Source organism: Nycticebus coucang, chromosome 2 (assembly GCF_027406575.1).
Source record: "Nycticebus coucang isolate mNycCou1 chromosome 2, mNycCou1.pri, whole genome shotgun sequence".
NCBI lineage: Eukaryota > Metazoa > Chordata > Mammalia > Primates > Lorisidae > Nycticebus > Nycticebus coucang.
Genome location: NC_069781.1, coordinates 72,938,683 through 72,959,561, shown reverse-complemented (window position 1 = coordinate 72,959,561; position 20,879 = coordinate 72,938,683). Strand labels below are relative to the sequence as shown.

General features: G+C 36.0%; 1 protein-coding gene across 3 annotated transcripts in view; it reads right to left on the bottom strand.

Moving 5' to 3' along the window:
- The window catches only part of ERMP1 (endoplasmic reticulum metallopeptidase 1), a 69,720-nt gene that overhangs the window by 26,049 nt on the left and 22,792 nt on the right, over positions 1-20,879 (bottom strand). For all 3 annotated transcript variants that reach the window (XR_008376354.1, XM_053573350.1, XM_053573351.1), the window contains exons 5-13: positions 18,496-18,642; positions 17,740-17,832; positions 15,266-15,478; positions 13,978-14,198; positions 11,044-11,218; positions 10,449-10,639; positions 5,728-5,880; positions 4,299-4,501; positions 3,298-3,413 (exon numbers count right to left, since the gene is read on the bottom strand). Coding sequence is in view for 2 of the 3 variants with exons in the window: in XM_053573350.1 (XP_053429325.1) it covers positions 3,298-3,413; positions 4,299-4,501; positions 5,728-5,880; positions 10,449-10,639; positions 11,044-11,218; positions 13,978-14,198; positions 15,266-15,478; positions 17,740-17,832; positions 18,496-18,642 (1,512 nt within the window). In the remaining variant the exon portion in view is untranslated. The remainder of the gene's footprint in view (positions 1-3,297; positions 3,414-4,298; positions 4,502-5,727; positions 5,881-10,448; positions 10,640-11,043; positions 11,219-13,977; positions 14,199-15,265; positions 15,479-17,739; positions 17,833-18,495; positions 18,643-20,879) is intronic.

Here is a 20,879-nt window from a genome sequence, read left to right as displayed (position 1 = left end):
AGAATTAAATGAAATAGAAAACAAAAGGATTATACAAGAGATCAATATATCAAAAAGTTGGTTTTTTGAAAAGTCAATAAAATAGATAAACCTTTGGCTAACTTAATCAGGAATAAAAAAGTAAAATCTCTAATTTCATCAATCAGAAATGACAAAGACAAATTAACAACAGACTCCTCAGAAGTTCAAAAAATCCTTAATGAATACTATAAGAACTATTCTCAGAAATACGAAAATCTGAAAGAAACAGACCAATACTTGGAAGCACACCACCTTCCCAGACTTAGCCAGAATGAAGCAGAAATGTTGAACAGGCCTCTATCAAGCTCTGAAATAGCATCAACTATCCAAAATCTCCCCAAAAAGAAAAGTTCAGGACCAGATGGCTTCACATCAGAATTCTACCAAGCCTCTAAAGTGGAACTAGTACCTATAGTACTTAACCTTTTCCAATATATAGAAAAAGAATGAATACTATCCAACACATTCTATGAAGCAAACATCTCCTTGATCTCCAAACCAGGAAAAGACCCACAAGAAAAGAAAATTGTACACCAATATCTCTAATGAATATTGATGCAAAAATATTCAATAAGATCCTAGCAAACAGAATCCAGCAACATATCAAACAAATTATACACCATGACCAAGTAGGTTTTATCCCAGGGTCTCAAGGCTGGTTCAATACATATAAATCTATAAATATAATTTATCACATAAACAAAATAAAAAACAAAGACCATATGATTCTCTCAACTGATGCAGAAAAAGCTTTTGATAATATCCAGCATCTTTTCACGATCAGAATGCTTAAGAAAATAGGTATAGACGGGACATTTCTTAAACTAATAGAGGCCATCTACAGCAAAACCACAGCCAGTATCATATTGAATGATATTAAATTGAAATCATTTCCACTCACAGAAACCAGGCAAGGTTGTCCATTGTCTCCACTGCTTTTAAACATTGTAATGGAAGTCTTAGCCATCACAATCGGGCAAGAAAAGGTGTCAAGGGTATTCATATAGGGTCACAGGAGATTAAACTTTGACTCTTCACAGATGATACGATTGTATATCTGGAAAACCCAAGGGACTCAACCACAAAACTCTTAGAAGTAATCAAGGAACACAGTAGCATCTCAGGATACAGAATCAATACTCACAAATCAGCACCTTTTATATATACCAACAATAGTCAAGCTGAAAAAAACAGTCAAGGACTCTATTCCCTTTACAATTATGCCAAAAAAGATGAAATATTTGGGAGTTTACCTAACAAAGGACATGAAAGATCTCTATAAAGAGAATTATAAAACTCTGAGAAAAGAAATAGCTGAAGATGTTAACAAATGGAAAAACTATGTGCATGGCTGGAAAGAATCCACATTGTTATAATGTCCATATTACTCAAAGCAATATACAATTTTAATGCAATCCCTAGTAAAGCACCATTGTCATACTTTAAAGACCTCGAAAAAATACTTCATTTTATATGGAAGCAGAAAAAACCTCAAATAGCCAAGACACTACTCAGAAATAAAAACAAAGCAGGAGGAATCACGCTACCAGACCTCAGATTATACGATAAATCAACAGTGCAAAACAGCATGGTACTAGCACAAAAACAGAGAGGTAGATGTATGCAACAGAATAGAGAATCAAGAGATGAACCCAGCTACTTACAGTCATTTGATCTTCAATAAAGCAATTAAAAACATTCAGTGGGAAAAAGATTCCCTATTTAACAAATGCTGCTGGGTGAACTGGCTGGCAATCTGTAGAAGACTGAAACTGGACCCACACCTTTCACCATTAACGAAGATAGACTCTCACTGGATTAAAGATTTAAACTTAAGCCATGAAACTATAAAAATACTAGAAGAAAGTGAAGGGAAAACACTTGAAGAAATTGGCCTAGGCGAATAGTTTATGAGGGGGACCCCCAGGGCAATTGAAGCTACACCAAAAATACATTACCTATGTTCTGATCAAACTAAAAAGCTTCTGCACAGCTAAGAACACAGTAAGTAAAGCAAGCAGACAGCCCACAGAATGAGAGAAGATATTTGTAGGTTATGTCTCTAGCAAAGGTTTAATTACCAGAATGCACAAATGTTTTAGCAAAAAAAGAACAAGTGATCCTATCGCAGGCTGGGCAAGGGAGTTGAAAGGAAACTTCACTGAAAAAAACAGGCGCACAGCCTACAGACAAATGAAAAAATGCTCATCATCCTTACTCATCAGAGAAATGCAAATCAAAACTACTTTGAGATATCATTAACTCCAGTAAGATTAGCTCACATCACAAAATCCCAAAACCAGAGATGTTGGTGTGGATGTGGAGAAAAGGGAACACTTCTGCATTGCTGGTGGGAATGCAAACTAATATGTTCCTTTTGGAAAGATGTTTGGAGATCACTTAGAGATCTAAAAATAGACCTGCCATTTGATCCTTCAATTCCCCTACTAGGTATATATCCAGAGGACCAAAAATCACTTTATAAAAAAGATACTGGCACCAGAATGTTTATTGCAGCCCAATTCATAACTGCTAAGTCATGAAAGAAGCCCAAGTGCCCATCAACCCATGAATGGATTAATAAATTGTGGTATATGTACTCCATGGAATATTATGCAGCCTTAAAAAAAGATGGAGACTTTACCTCTTTCATGTTTACATGGATGGAGCTGGAACATATTCTTCTTAGCAAAGTATCTCAAGAATGGAAGAAAATGTATCCAATGTACTCAGCCCTACTATGAAACTAATTTATAAGTACTCACACTTCCATATGAAAGCTATTATACAAATATAGCCCAAGATGAAGGGGAAAGAGGAGAAGGAGGGGAGGCAAGATGATGGATGAAGGGAGAGTAATTGGAGGGAGAGTAATACACCTACCATGCATTTTACAAGGGTACATGTTAAATCTACTAAGGGTAGAATATAAATATCTTAATACAATAACTAAGAAAATGCAGTGAAGGCTATGTTAACCAGTTTGATTAAAGTATTTCAAATTGTATATAAAACCAGCACATTGTACCCCATAATTGCGTTAATGTACACAGCTATGATTTAAAAAAAAAAAATTTTTTTTAAATATAAAACTGCTCTAAAAATAAAATTACTAAATTTTTGGTAAAAAATCATAATCTGCTTCAATGGCCTTTAGAAATACTATAAGTTCTTCTAAGTTGCTGGTCACTGTCATACATCTGAGGGTACAATGTACATGCCACTTATCAAAAAGTTTACAAAGTGAAGAGAAGAAAAAATTGGCACATGATTTACCTGTTGCTTCAAAGGTCAACTTTATAGAATCCCAAGGTGTCTGTTCTTTGGATATAAGTCGGAAATGAGCAGGATTTCTTGGAGAAACTTCTGGGGCAGGAAGGTACCAGTTTTTCCTATTTGGAAAGATAGCTTCAGCATTTTAGGATGCTTTAAGAGTTGATAGCAATCTATAACTCAAGGAGGTGTTCAGCAAATATAAACTCATTTTGGGGCATAAAGGTAAACTCTTGATAGATATGATACATAATTCCAACTCCTCAAAAGCACTCAGGCTATTGTGTAATCAAACCTTCCTATTAAGAACAAAGGCATTACCTACATGATTGATTCCACTACCCATCCTATTTCTTCCCATCCAATCCTTCACTACCAAACCATAAAATCTTCCTAGAAATAAAACAATTTGAGATTGATACTTAACTACTATTGTTTATATTGGTAAGGAGGGCCACCCTTTCTAACTCTTGGGTTTCTAGAGGAAAGACTTTTTAAACTTGAAAAAGCAAAACTACTCTTTTAAGTACATTTTTATTTTGGAGGCAGATTCTCACTCTGTTGCCCAGGCTGGAATGCAGTGGTGTCCTCAAAGCTCACTGTAACCTCAAATTCCTGGGCTCAAGAGATTCTCCTGCCTCAGACTCCCGAGTAGCCAAAACTACAGGCACACAACACTACGCCTGGCTAATTTTTCTATTTTCTGAAGAGACGGGATCTTGCTCTTGCCTGGTCTGGTCTCAAACTCCTGGTCTCAAGCAATCTTCCCACCTCAGCCTTCCAGAGTGCTAGGCTTACAGAATGAGCCACCCTGCCCAGCCTTCTTGTAAGTGCTTTATCCCACTAAAGAAACAGAAGATTTGTAGTGATACAAAAAAAACAATATAAATGGCATTTGGCCTCTGTGTTAAGGATAAGAGTTTAAATAACAGACTACTAAGATACTGATAGGACTTGAAAACAAACGAACTCCCAACTTTTAAGCAGAAAAGTAATGAACCCACCTGATCAGAAAGTGCACTGGAAGATACCAAGGGAAACCACAAAGGGGTGCCTGTTCCTCACAATAAGCACGAATGCTATCATTGATCTCAGGAATGTGAGGTGTTATGTGAGACATTCCTGTATAATCAAACCCATTGATCCAAATTCCAGAATCCCGTTTAACTACGTTTCCTTCCACATCATGAAATGTTCTAGTCATATGCTGAAAAGAAGAAGACTAATGAGAAAACTACTGTTTTAACTAGTGTACCCACATTCCCACCCCAGATTACAAAAATGAGTAAATCTTATAATACTCAGAAATCATGAGGATATAGAGCAAGAGAAAGAGAACACTCCAGGTTTCTAAAGTACTGCTGGCATTCTTTCTGTTAAACTGGAAGATGACTGTTTTATTATGTGTTGTAAACATATTTATATATTTAAATTTCATATAATTTTTTTAAAACATACTATTTCAAAGATATGAATGTTACAGCTCCTTTTAATAAGGATTTGAAACAAATATACCCTAAAAATATATATACATATAAACATATTTCCCTCCCATTGTGTTAGGTGAAACAAATTCAAGTGCATACAAAGACAAGAATCACAGCTCGCCACTAGATGACAGACTTGTGCCTAATGGAAGTCTACGAAAAGACATCATACGCCCTTTAGAACAGTATTATTAACAGTAGAAACCACCCTGAAGAATACTGCACAGGAAAAGGAGAATTACCTAGGGCAGGGTTGGCAAACTGTAGCCAACAGGCCAGATTGCTCATGGACTATTTTTAGAAATAAAACACACATTTAGCTATAGTATGTTGCTGCTTTTGCTTTGTAAAAAAGAATAGCTGCAACAGAGACTATGTATCTGACAAAGCCTAAAATATTTATTATATTACCCTTTACAGCTGCCGTTCTCAACCTGTAGGTTACAACCCACAGGAACTGCATTAAAGGTTCACAGCATTAGGAAGGTTGAGAACCACTGCTTTACAGGAAAAGTTAGCCAGCTGCTGGCACAGAGGAAAAAGAGAGCCCCAAAACAAATCAGAGAAGGACTTTTTTAAAAATAAATATTTTCTTTTTTTAAATACTTGCTTTTCTTAAATATTACTACTATAAAAATCAACATATCTCTGAAAATACACTGAACCTCCTAAAAACTATCTGTTTCTCAAAGGTTTTACAAGTTGTGAAATTTCTCACATAATATTTTTGTCTCTATCAGAAACAACTTGAAATGAAGCTTACTGCTGTATAGTACCAGCTATATAACTTTTGGAGAAAAACCTAAAATCTACATAAAGTTCTAAATCTCATTTCATTAATTCCTTTGTAAGCTATTTTCATTATCACTGATCATTTTGACTATTACCTTAAGATTTAGGCTTTTCCTTCCAGAATCTCAAATAGTTCACACAAAATTGCTCTTACCTGAAGAAACACTCTCTTTGGCTTTGGATTAGCAGGATTGGAGCTGTATGGGAAAAAAGTTCCACTGCAAACGAGGAGGAATGTAATTGTACACACCAGAGTTAAAGTTAGCATGGTTTTTTTGGTGCTTTTGGCAAGGTAGATGAAGTTAATCTAAAACACAAAACGGAGAACATAGAAAAATTACAAATTCATACCAAGAGTAGAAAGGTATTTTTAACTAACTTCATTTTCTAATGGGTATTACCTAACAGACAAGGAAGAAAATTTAACAGCATGTGCAAACACGTTCCAATACCCTTAAACAAAGTGCTAATTCTAGTAAGTATGCACAACAAGTCATAGCCTAGAAAATGATGGATGTGCCATGACGGTGCCTTTTGACAGGCAGCTAGAAAGCAAAGGGGAAAAAAGAAACTGAACACAACCCTGTGCTCAATCAGCAAAAGAACAAGATGTAGATCAATCACCAGCCAAACTGTATTTTAAGACTTATTCTATCAATGCCCTGTGATAGCTAACACTAAACATCAGACACCATTTAACTGTACTAAACATGACATCAAGGCTTTCATCAAATAATCAAAGATAAGCTTTTCAAGCTTTGGCAGATCTATCCTAACAAAACTAAAATTCCACCCATGACACCTTTATATTGTGCCAAAGTGTACAATTCATCTAAACTAGTATTGAGATGTAGTTTCAAGACTTTGCCTGTGTACCTAGATAAAAGGGAGAAACTGCATTACCAAGTACTACCATTCCTTTATGTCAGTGGTTCTCAACCTTCCTAATGCCGTGATCCTTTAATACAGTTCCCCATGTTATGGTGACCCCCAACCATAAAATTATTTTCATTGCTACTTTATAACTGTAATTTTGCTACTGTTATGAATTGTAATGTAAAATATCTGTTATGCAAGATGTAGTTAGACAACCCCTGTGAAAGGGTCATTTGACTCCCAAAGGGGTCGAGACCCACAGGTTGAGAACACTGCTTTATGTGATAAGTTAACCAATGTCAGTGCAACCAAAACAACAAATCTGAAATTGGGCAGTGAAAGTGGATGACTTGGTCTCAAGACTGGCATTCTCAGAAAGTCTTAAAAATATATTTAGCTTTTTAATTATAAGTCACTGAATTAGAAACAGTCAAGGACACACATCACTCACCGAGTATGTTCACAGATCCCTCAGGGAGTCTGAAAAAGCTAACCTGGAGAAATAATAATCTAAACTCTGCTTCCCCCTTTGCCTTCTTTACTTCACTGCCCGATCTTTAGAGTCAAGAATAAGAAAGTAAAGAACATGAATGTGAAAATATTTTTAATGAGAGAAAAAAAAATTTAAGTAAATATTCATTATCTACTATCTCTTTTACTATGTAAACTTAAAGAATTATTGTATCTGGGCGGCGCCTGTGGCTCAGTGGGTAGGGCACTGGCCCCATATACTGAGGGTGGCAGGTTCAAACCCAGCCCTGGCCAAACTGCAACAAAAATAGCCAGGTGTTGTGGCGGACGCCTTTAGTCCCAACTACTCAGGAGGCTGAGGCAAGAGAATCACCTAAGAGGCAAGAGAATCACCTAAGCCCAGGAGCTGGAGATTGCTATGAGCTGTGATGCCCCGGCACTCTACCAAGGGTGATAAAATGAGGCTCTGTCTCTAAAAAAAAAAGAATTCTCATATCTATAGTATACTAATATCCCATTCAGGGTTATCACCAACCAAACAGTACTTGTCTTAGGTCAAAGATCTTACGTTTGTATACTGGGAACACAGAAATAAGACGAAGTAAGACTGTGAGTTAGCAAAACACAATTTGTCACCCTGTCTTCCCCTCTTGCTCCTAATAGTCACGATATTAAAATGTGGCTCTTTAGAACAACTTTAAATACCCTGCCAAGTAATAAATTTCCCCTCCACTGGAAGGCTGGTAAAGTTTAGGTATAGAAAGTCTTGTAGAACAAAAAACACAAAATCTCCCTGTTGTAATGCTGTGGGTCCAGCCATTCTCAAGCCAGCTAATACCCAAGTTGTCCTAAAAAAAACTTCCCTTTAAGCTATAGTTTCCACATCCACATTTTCTTCTTCTCAAAATTACAAGGCTCATTTTCTGCCTCTTCTACTTATCTTCTAGATGAAGTTTGGTAATAGTGATAAATGAAATGGAAATCATAAATGAAGAAGGAAAAGGAGGAAGAAATAGCCATAAAGTAACAATGTTAATCACCTTTACAATTCTATTTGTTTTAAATGGTGCATCCTTTGTCACTCTAGGTTCTGAAATGCATGCAAAATAAAAGAGAGGCAGGAGAAGGGACTTGAAATGTCTGATAATGTGCTGAAGACCCTGAACTCTCTCTTGAGTCTCCTGATCCCACTCACATCAGCAGTCTCATTTCAGCTCTCATTCAATCAATATAGGTATAACCATGATGGCCCAGCAGAGAATAACCCCAGGAAACCTATTAACTGATCACTTGACAGAAACTTAGTTTCTTTCTAGAAGATATATTTAATAAATCCCCAAGGACAAAAATAAAAGCTCTCTGAAATATATATTGTGATTCAATCTTCCATTACCCAAAGAAACTGGTCTCACACTATTAATAAGCCACATAAATAAGAAAGTGGTAAAGAAAATGATAACCCATGGCAGCAAAGTACAGCAGAACTATTTCACATTATATTGAAAATGAAGTGAGATTTGTTTTTTAAGTATTCCAGGGGGCAAGGTTCTCTCCAAAAGCTTTCTCAGGCTAGGTGCAGTGGCTCATGCCTATAATCCCAGCTCTTTGGGAGCAGGGTGGGAGGATCACTTAAGCCCAGGAGTTCAAGACCAGCGAGGGAACATAGTGAGACCTTATCTCTACAAAAATTTAAAAAATTAACTGGACATAGTGGTACGTTATCTGTAGTCCCAGCCCCTCAGGAGGCTGAGGTAGGAAGAATCACATGAGCCCAGAAGTTCAAGATTACAATGAGCTATGATCACACCACTGCACTCCAGCCTGAGCAAGAGAGGAAGACTTCAATTCTTTAAGAAAAGCTTCCCAATAAAATATAATTTAGAAGATAGCATACTTAAATCCTCTTTCTTCTGGTTTCCAAGATTTCCATGCTTTGAAGATATTTTTCAACTGACAGTGGAAGTTTCCAGTGTTCATTTTGCCCCCTTCCATATAATCAACAAAACAGAAGTCAAATGTCCCACATTTGGGTCATTTTTCATGGGCACCAATAGCTTCCATTCACTGACTGCAATAACAAATATGCTGGGAGTACTGTTCAGTTCATAAATGAGCTGACTCTACAACTTAATTTATAGATGACAAAACTCCATTACCTCCTTTAATACAACAGCAAACCTATCTATTAACAAGTACAGAGGACATAGGGGGTTAACATTATAACCAAAAGAAATAAACCTTGCAAACAACAAAAAAACATTTTAGAACTTTCCATCCATCCCTACAAATACCATTACGGATTTAAACATTGTTTTAAAAGTAAAATGGTTGGGATGCTCAGATTTCTTTTAGGACTAGGATAGCCAACCTCAAACAATAATGTACACAAGAATTACTCTACAGGGCTGTATTCACAAAGCCACATACACAGAGTTCTACTTACTATTTAAGGGACTTCTACGGATGATGCTCACCAAGTGTGTGGTATTCTTACCTACTGTCTTTAGAGCCTAACTTCCAATGAAATGCCTTATATCAATAGGAAAAAGCTATCATCACCATGGAGAAAAGAATTATAATGAAGCATTAACTCCTTTTTCTACTTGGTCCCCTCACCTCAAATCTCAAGGTATATCTATGAGTGTTCAATAAGTACTTCTTAGGAATTTCAATCAAAAGAGCCACAAAACAGAGACCTGCCTTCTCTGGAGGGTCCAGCCTGAGTCCTGGAGGTGTAGACACCAAAGAGCAAAACTCAGCCTGGAGCATCATGTACCAAAGGGGAGGGGGGGTCTGGTCTTAAATTGTGCATTACTTTCCTTCCTCCCCCTAGGAAGTCCCAAGGGAAGAGAAGAAGCAACAGCAAAAATAGAACCCTCCCACTTTACTCTATCAGGGCAGGACACTGATAGAGTAAAATGGGTGCTGACATGGCTGGTGATGCTCTTTCATTACCTGGTAAATGAAAGAGCGTTTGGATGTCATTAAGTATGCATCACCCAAGGAGACAGACCCAATTAACTTGGATGTGCTAGCAATAAGGTAGTGGAATGACAATGAAAAAAGTTTTTTAAGAAAATTAGTCTTTCTTCACTACCTATAACAGCACTAATAAAACTACCATGTAACTACTAATATTTACTTCTAATTAGTAATTTCAAACACACCACTAAGAATCATTCTAAAAATTCACCACCAAGCAATCTCTCACAATTCTCCCTTGGTATATACTCTACAAATTCAAAAACTTCAAAGGGTATTTGAAAAGAAGTATAATCAGAGAATTTGGGAGGATGGGGAGGCAAAAATTTTAAAACATAAAAAGCACAGAAACAAGAAAAACACCATTCTACATTTTCTTACCATAACTAACCCACAAGATGCACAGTCATTCACGATATGCTTACAACTTTCTCAATAAAATGTGAGTAACACAATTTTATAGACTCTAGTGTAGCTAAACTAGTCACATAGTCATATAAAAATGAACAAAGAAGCAAAATCAAAAGAAAAAAATTTTTTCCTTACAAAATAAGAAGAGAGAATCATCGTACAACCAGCCAAAATGGACGCCAGCACAACATCAGGTGGGATTTCCGAACCACTTCTTCCGAGGATAGGGGTAAACATTTCAAATACCGCCCAAATGAGGTACAATGCATAAATATAAGGAATAAACATCCCCAAAAGGTAAAAGGCAATAAATTTTCCTTGGGCACCTACAGAAAAGAGAAAAAAAAAAACCCACACATCTATGAAATTCTATAGTAAGATACAGATTTTTAAAGTACCAACATACCATGGCACCCAGCAGAAATGAGCTTAGATGTAATTCTTACCCCTTAAGGTATATGTTGTCTAGTGCAATAAGAGACTTTTACTCAGAGAGGATAAAACACAAATAAAAATTAAGCAAAATACACAAATAATATATTAGTATGTGTTCATAAACATTAAGAAGGGAGGGGTATAATGTATAATTTGTGTGGTATGAAAATTTAAAAAAACAAACAGCAATAATTAAAAGAGCCTATTTGATAAAATAAAAGCAGCAGTCCCTGGGAGCCTTATTTATGTATTTTAAAGGATTTTCCTGTTTGTATAAAAATCAAAAATGCCCTACCATGCAGCTTTAAATCCTTGTGCACGCAAAGCTTTGTGAGCAATGGAAATGCTACCCAGATAGCACTAATGAATGCTGAGCAAAGTCCTTGATAAGTGAGCGTTACAAGAAAACCACAATGGATAAATAGTGAGATGTCAAAAAATACTTCTCCCAGATACTGGTCACTGGCATTCTGAAAGAAAGAAAAATATATATAAATAATCTCATTAACCATTCATAAAGATTTTTATTATAATAAAATTTCCATCATTCAGGATGGCTACATTTTGTTTAAAGCACAGTCTACCCATTAAACTGACAAAGTATATACTAACAAAGCTACCTCCTATCATAAAGTAATAAATTCTAATTGCTACACAGGAACAGGCAATGTTAACAATATGGAGTAAAAGCAATTAACATCACTTGCATTTAATCTGTGCTTTTCTTCCACAAGGCTAAGTAATTTTTGGAAATATTCCAAAATAGAAGAAAAGACTATCCTAAAAACATTAATTTCTGTAATCTTTTCTATTTATGCAACTTCCAAAGACTGTTTCAAGCGCACTGGAAAAATGACCTGTCAAGAACATTACAAAATGCTACAGCACCACCAATAACACACCTAGAAAGGGCAGAATGTTTAAGGCAATATACCATCTGGGGTTTGACATGATCTTTTTTTTTCTTAGTCTTTTCTACCTCCAAATAGTCTTGTACCTTTTTCCTACTTTGTTGTCCTAATGTTTGTTACAATAGACCCTACTTCAAGAGCTCAAAAGAGTTTCTGTCACTTGTTTTCAAAACAAGTCAAAATTCACTTGACAAACCCCAATGACCTTAGATAATGAAACATAGGCTTTAATTGCTAAATACAATTGATCAAAAGGCTTGGTCTTTGAAAAGAAAGAAGTATTTCTCAAGATTCAATCTGAAGCTGAATGCCACTCAAATACTTAAAAACAAAGATCTCAGCAATAAAAACTGAAATAATAGAAAACGTTTTACATTAAGTACCCAAACTAAATCAAAGATGTAACAAATATCCCTTAAATCTATTCTCATCCTTACCTCTATTTATCCTGCCCTCCCTTGCCCTATTTCAATCCTTTCTACACAGTGTTACCAGTTTCCTTACTAAATCACTAATCATGTACTAACCTACTCAGAAAATTTTAATGGTGGTCCCATTGATTTTAAGGGTCATGCTCCAACTTTACCCTGGCCTACTTTTCCAGTTATCATACTGTCACTTTGTTTTCACCACACTGAACTTTTTATTAGCTGTGATACAAAAGCATTTTGCATATTCCTACCTTGGATATCAACCTGTTCTCTAACTGGTAAACCTCAACTTATGCTACAAAACCACCTCCTTCATGAAGCCTTCCTGACCTACACAAGCAAAGTCACGTCTCCTTCCTGGTATTCCCATAGCACTGTGTATATGTCACTCTCACTTCATCCCACAATGTACTGCAATCATTGTAGCTCCCCCATCTTCCCAAATGAAATGGTGAGCTCCTCAAAGAGATCACATTCCTACAAATCTCTGTATCATCAGGCCTTATGGTACCATTATCACTTAGTGATTAAAAAAATGAAAATGAAACACATTATTCTTTCTATTGTGCTTTGAGGCCAAAGTGTTATTATCAGACAACTAAAATTAGACAAAGTAAATGGAATTTTACTTTAAGCATTTCTATCCTGCTCCTGCCCCAATCAATAATTGTCAAGCATACTCTGGTTACATACATTTGCACTAAGAATAAGCATGTGAGATGGAATCCCATGATATAATTTTTGGAAACTGAAGCCACGAAGATAAAAGTACAAACTCAACCATAAGTAGATGGCTAACCTCAAAGAACCTTTCTTCAATGGGGTCTGCTAGCATGCAAGGGCTCCTCAGATCACATCTCACTATTAACTGAGACCAAGATTCACATACTAAAGACGTGGCTTGTGGAAGGATGCTGAATTACAGTCTTCCACGTCTCCATTCTAATCCCTATCAGGACAAACTGAAAAAAGGCAGGTCTACATTGGCTGTCTTGAAAACAAAAAAGCTAAAAAAGATTTTCTCTTTTTATTAACTTAGAAACCATAACTCTTTCACTGTAGTTCATTTTTAGTCCTATTATTTCATAGCCTTAATTTCTAATTTTATTTTTGCCATACAAGTTTATACATTTGAAACCATAACATTATAGACAATATTCTCTAAAATTCATTATAAACCATTTGGAATCCTATTTCCTTTCCCTCTTTTTTTCCTTAATAATGTGTCTTTAACCACGATATTAAGGAAAAAAGAGGGAAAGGAAATAGGATTCCAAATGGTTTATAATGAATGCTATCCACATTGGTGTCACCACATAAAGGAAAAAAAATGTCAGGAGAAAAACTAATGAGAAAATTTTAAGTGCAGCATTCTTTCAGGCAACAAATACTATGTGTTACAGTTGTGTGTGAGGCACTGCCTAAGCACAGAGGATATAGCAGTGAATAAAATAATCCTTGTCCTCAAGAAGTATATATCCCTGTGTGGTTTTATGACACTGAATATAAGTTGTCAACTGTATATAAACAAAGTTACTGGAAAAAATAAATAAATAACTGGGTGAGCCCAGGAAGGGTTGGTAGATATAAGAGCACATTTACAAACCTGCAGCAAATTCAGTAGAGACAGAGGGTTGTGCTAACAAGCCTGCTGTCACCACCAACCTAAACACTATCAACAGCCCATGTTTATAACCTCATTTGAATTCCGTAACACACACTCAGTAAGAAACTTTCCAGATAAATTAACACAGTGTGGGAGCATTTTCTCTAACAATGCTGAACAATTTTTGATAGTCCAAAAGGCCAAGTACAATGAATCCCACTTGAGTTTGTGTTTTCAGTCATCAAAAGCAGCAGAAAGAAATCAATATGCCTAACACTTACCATGTAATAAAATCTTTTTGCAAGGGTATGTATAAATATTATTTTGGCTACAGCCGCACTTCCATACAGACAAACGGAGACATAAAAGTGGTTATACCATGAAAGAGACTGTCCAATAAGAGAGATGAACACTGCTATAATGAGAACGGTAACAAGGCTAGTGAACCAGCTAATCAGAGTGATGCCAAGTCCACACAAGAAGTCCTTCATGTAGTTATCAGCTAATGAAGAGAAAACAAAAAGTTGAGATCACTATCTTGATCAAATCAATTATATAACCAGTCAGTAGAACTAAACAAACAAATGTTAAAACAAAAAAATTCCCCATTTCATATCACTAAAAAGAACTGAAATGTCTTGAGTTTTGTTAAACACTAGAACAGTGAAGTATCAAAGAATAATATTCACATAGCATTTATTGTGAGTTGGTGGATACTAAAGATTCAAAGAAATAAGTTCTTCTAAGAACAGTATAAATAGATTCCTTAGTAGGGAAGAAGGTAGTCATTATCTTTATCACCTCTGGGATGCTTTGTGTACCCAAATATTAGCTAGAAAGGAAGGTAAAGTTCCATATAAGATACCGCTACAAGACACTAACAGGAAAATAAGGGCACAGGAAAAATAACTGGTGATAAAGGATTATTTAAATTGCTGCTAAATACAGTAGAACCTCCTCGGTTGACCACCTCCCTACATTGACTACTTCCTTAAGTTGACCTTATTTTCATAGTCCAGACATGCACCACATGCATGTATCAGCATAGCAGGCCTAGTTCCTCTTATTGACCACCTCTGTATGTTGACCAGTTTGTTACAGTCCCTTGAATGATCAACTTACAGAGGTTCTACTGTATTTTATCTTGTAATAGCACATAACAACTTAGACTCTGAAATACTTCATTCAAGTAGAAACATTTCAAATAGAAGCAATCAATTTAACTAAAAGCAGCTCAATCATACTTTAGAATACCGTTTGGCTATTGGTCTGTGGACAAAACTTTTTAAGAAGATCTTTCTTTGAAAGTTAATCTTTACAAACCATTTTTCAATACCTTCCATGCAGTACTTCATACTGTGGAGTGCCTACATACACAAAAACTGTCTGCTTCACCAAGTATTAATTTAATGCTTATTTAGAAATTTCTTGCAATATTAAGTAAATCTTATTATTATTTTCTTAACATTTCTAACTTCTTGGGAAGATATAAGTAAACCAAAATACAAAACTTTAAGCAAATCCTACACTCATGCCAGTTGCTTTTAAATTTTAAAGGAAAATACTTACTCTTATGTTTGGGCTGCAACAATTTTTTGCCCAGGTATAAAACAACAGCCATCACCACCATGTAGTTTATAATTGAGCCAATACGAGAGGGGTAGGCAATTACAAACAGGCCAAGCACATCAAAAAAGACCATGTTTCCATGTTGATACTTAGAAGAAGAAGCCAGTACATCAGATGTAGCTAGATATTTAAGAACTGCTAAAATATTATCACCTATTAGTTAAAAAAAAAGACAAGAAAAAGTTGAATAAACTATTTAAATGTAGATGATCTAGATGTATAACTATTTGAAACAGAAATAAACCATCTACTTGCATAAAGAAATAGCTAGAGACAGTGTGAACAGAAATAACTTTCTACCATTCTACTGCTTTCCCTCACTTTTCTTACTAAATTTCTCAAACATAGTCCATACCCCCTACTCTCTTTCCTCTCCACTTAGATGCTCAGCCAATGGGTCCTTGTCCTTTCCCTGCTAGCAGAACCAGTCTCTATGATTAGTTCTAACTGTACCCTCACTGTTGACAAACCCAATAACTATTTCTTAGTTCCCATTCATTTCATACATATTAACTGTACCAGACACTCTTTATAGATACCAGAAACTCACTAGTGAACCAAGAGACAAAGACCTCTCATGAACTTCATAGACACTGAACAGTTTGTTACAAATGTATTCAAAGTTAATAAGGAGAGGTAGGAGAGTCTCAGAGAAATGTATCATGGGAGACTAATGGAGTTTTTGGAAGTCAGAAAAGCATCCTTGAGGAAGTGGTATTTGTAGCTAAAAGATGAATAGGAGTTAGACACAATGGGAGAGACTGTCCAGACTGAGAGAACTGTGTAGATGAGGCCCTGGAAAAGGAAAGTTCCAAATATAGAAAAAAGCCCTGAATGAAGAGAGTATTTAGCAAAGAAGTAAGAGAAGCAGTGAAAGTCACATAAGGCAAAACCTGGCACATTAAAAGTTTATAATACATATGTTACACCAATCAATGAATGAACAAGTTTAAACTTTAATGCAGGACCAATTAAGAAGCCCTGAATGATTTGCATTTCTTGCTGTTCATCCCATTCCTTGCTTTCCAGTCTTCCCCAAAGCTCAGTCCTCCACCTTTGCCTCACTCTTCCCAAAAACGTCCTTTCTTCATACTTGAATTGTTTTCTCTATGCCTTTAATTCCCAAACCCAAATACCTAGTTCTGCCAAGAGCTCTAACACTGTATCTGTTTTCATCAGGTTGGTTTATAGACCCCCTCCACCTTACAGGTCTAGCAAATTCCTGGTCTCTTTCTCCTCTCCATTGCCACTCTAAATGAAGGTCAATAGCATCACCTTTCCCCAGCCAGTAAAGCAGTGGTTCTCAACCTTCCTAATGCCGCAACCCTTTAATACAGTTCCTTATGTTGTGGTGACCTTCAACCATAAAATTATTTTCATTGCTACTTCATGAGTAAAGACTTCTACTGAGTAAAGCCTTTATATTCTGCTATCATTTCTGCTACCACACATCTAATGCAAACCCTCTATCCGACCTGTCAAGTTCCTTACATTTATATTCAAAATGTATATACTTTTCCATCTCTCCCCCTTTTGTTTCTATCTTTTGTCAACAACACAGTCCAGGTCCTCACTTTCCTACCTTAAATTACTGGCAGAACAACCCTGATTCCTGGCTCTCCTCCCACCATCCATTCCACACTGCATCATCAGACTAACAGCATTGAAAACCATCTTAATGAGGTCATTCACAGACTCAAGCCTTCAATGATCCTTTATTCTTACAGCATCTTCTTGCTAATTTTTAAAGCCTAAAAGTCTACAATTGTCTCAACCCAATATACTTCTACCTCATTTCTGTTTCGGAAAATATTACTTCCATTCTTGTCTGACAGTCTACTCACCGACAGCCTCCCACATCAAACACACGCTACTCATGCTGTGCTCTTACCTGAAATGTCCACTTTTCTCCACAGGCCAAATCGTACCAACTCTTTAAGGCTCAGTATCAGATTCATCTCTGACTACTTCAAATCTCTCTAGAAAGCACTTACATTCCCTTTCCTCTGTGTCCTCCTCTGACATCCGTCCTATCAACCTCTCATCTGCCTTTAATACCCATCTGTAGATCAATGTTACTGTTTTCTATACCTGGACAGCCTGCCCAAATATGCCCTGGTGCCACCTCCAATTTATAGCTTTCTCTTTGGCCACATTCTTATTGTTCAGCAATCCTACTTTAAGCTTGGGGCAGTTCCCTTTTCATTTCCTCACCGTGAATATTCCTGTGGTCTTAATTGCTAAACTAGACTACAGGACTAAAATTCAAGACCTCAGCTCTCCAATTCCAACCCCCTGGCTCATTCACACTGCATATGGCCTCTCTAATGCACAGGCCACAGAATATTTATAAATTTATATATCCCTAATATTTCATCTTACTGTGCATCAAAAGTCTAAATTAGAATACCAACCTGCTCTCTGAATGGAATCAGTTAGAATTCTGTCCGCTGTGTCATACTTGGTGTGATAAATGTATCCATTCTCAATAAAAGCTAAGTCTATTCCTAAGACATACAAAAAAAAAAATCATTTTGCTTTAAAGATCAACCTTGCTCTACGGCTTATTTGTTTAATGTATTAAATTCCTAAGACAAAATTTCAAAGCAGTGGCAAGACTGTTTTGTCACATTTATGCACAAATTCTCTTCTAAATTTTTACCCAATATATCTACAGCTATGATACATAATTCCAAACATAGTGATTAAGGAAGTATACTATTCCAAAGGGAGGCATTACAAGTCACAACAGCAAAGGGTAGGAATATTGAGTTTGGGAGGCCATCAAAACTTTGTTATCTACATCCTTGACAGGCCAAATTTTAACTTCAAATAAGCTATAAGACAACTCACTGAGATAGCTGGCAAAGCAAGACAACAACAATGAAAGGTCATAGACCCCTGAAGGATCTATTACCATCTTTTGGGAATGAAGTGCTAAATAATTCTCCCCATTCTTCTGTCACATCATGGGGCAAGAAGGCAAGCATTTAAATTTATGGAGTTTTAAAAAGGAAAACCTTAGGAACTCTTTAGTGAGTCAGAATGCATAGCTCTCCCATAAAGAATCTGTTCTCAGAAAATGCTGGTGACTCATAAACTTTCAAGAAGTAAAACTTGCTTTTCATAAATTAATGTTGCACAAAAGCCCATAAACATTGTCAAAATACCTGGAATGTTTCCAAAATCCCTATAGATACGGAAGTCAGTATCTGAAGGAATGATGCCACTCTGAAAAACCTCCTGAGCCACCACAGAAGCAAAAGGGTGTTTAGCTGCTGAAACATAAGCTTGAACCAACCAAGGATTTTCAGGACCTGAAATGAAAAGTGACAACACAATATAAGGTTAATCTGGTAATTTTGTATACATATTAGTTTTTTTAACATACTGGAAATAGTAATAGTGATGGTGTGGAAAGCAATTTCCAGAATGTATCTTTTAATCCCTTTTACTGTATTTTCCAACATTGCTCTGATAAATATGCATCACTTTTCTTTTTCATTTTTAAAGATAACTTTATTAATGGCTTTTTTCCCCCATGTATATATTAATGCATTTATGGAGCACAATGTGCTGATTTCATATAGAATTAGGAACACTTACATCGCACTGGTTAATATATACCTCATCTCGTTTACTTAATTATTGTGTTAAGCATACTGCAAGGATACATGTCGGATCTATTATGTACACAGCATAAATGTGCATCACTTTTAATAAATAAAATAAGGCTCAGTGCTGTAGCTCAGTGGCTAGGGCACCAGCCACATACACTGGAGCTGGTGGGTTCAAATCCAGCTCAGGCCTGCCTAACAACAACAACAACTACAACCAAAAAAATAGCTGGGCATTATGGTGGGCACCTGTAGTCCCAGCTACTTGGGAGGCTGAGGCAAGAGAATCACTTAAGCCCAAGAGTTTGAAGTTGCTGTGAGCGGTGATGCCACAGCATTCTACCCAGGGCAACAGCTTAAGACTCTGTCTCAAAAAAAAAAAGAAGATAAAATAACTTTTATAAAAATAAAATTATTTTAAATTATAAATTAACAGCACTACAAAAAATTTAAGTCTAAAGATGAAAAATCATTCATAAATCTATCATCCTAAAATAACCATTACCAATTTTATATCTTCCATTTCTTTACTAATGTATGATTGTATGTATACAACTGTACTTACTGAGTACATACACTTTATACATTGTTCTTTTTTTTTTTTTTTTTTTTTGTAGAGACAGAGTCTCACTTTATGGCCCTCGGTAGAGTGCCGTGGCCTTACACAGCTCACAGCAACCTCCAACTCCTGGGCTTAAGCGATTCTCTTGCCTCAGCCTTCCAAGTAGCTGGGACTACAGGCGCCCGCCACAACGCCTGGCTATTTTTTTGTTGCAGTTTGGCCGGGGCTGGGTTTGAACCCTCCGCCCTCGGCATATGGGGCCGGCGCCCTACTCACTGAGCCACAGGCGCTGCCCTATACATTGTTCTTTCATGTAACATTATATTAAATGCATTTTCCTGTGTTGCTAGAGACACCTTGAGTATACCTTATCTGAAATGTTTGGGACCAGACTTGTTTTGGATTTTGAATATTTTTCAGATTTTGGAACATTTACATTACATTGATTGAACATCCCTAATCCAAAAAAACCAAAATCGGAAATGTTCCAATGAGTATTTTCTTTGAGGGGCATGTTGGCTCTGAAAATGTTTCAAATTTTGGAGCATTTTGGATTTTCTGATTAAGGATGTTCAACAATGATCGTTTTATTTATTTTTTTGCAGCAATAAAATCTAGGAAAAGTTATCTTTATTCCAGATTGCCATGCCCCAGCTAATTAAGCAGGAAACCTGTAGAAGGAAAAAAAGATACTAAGGGATACATGGCACCTCTTGACACACATATGTTCCAAATTCATTTATTATTTAGTTTAGGGTTGGAAGTTGAAATAATAGTTACCTCAAAAACTATGCCAATATATCTCTTGACAGAATCTCAATTCTAAATATTTAGATCTTTCACATCAAATGAAAACAAATCTTGAGTGCATATCAACTTTTCTCAACAGATAGAATAGCTGATTATAAGTGAAATGGCAAACAAGCACTTAATAAATTAATGATTCTTAAGACATTAAGAGACAAATATTTAGACATTTGAGAGATTAGAGACATTAAGAGACAAAGACATTTAGAGACAAATATTTCCACTAAAAACAGTAATATATCTGGTTTTATATCCTGTAGATATTCCTGCATTTATGTGTTTCCCTGGGAAAGTCACTCAATAATCGGAAGTTTAGTTTCATCGCCTGAAATATCACGTTTGTCATGAGAGTTAAATGAGATTACACATGTCAAATGCTTTGCACATGGTAGAGTTTTATGCTAATATAGTTTTACACCTTTAAAGCTATTACTCCAATATAGACACATATTCAATTAACATCATAAAAAATATTTTAACAATGTACAAATACATTCACAAAATCTGCCAATTAAAAGACTCCAACAAATTTTACGTACATACAACAGAATTTATAGATGCTTGCAAA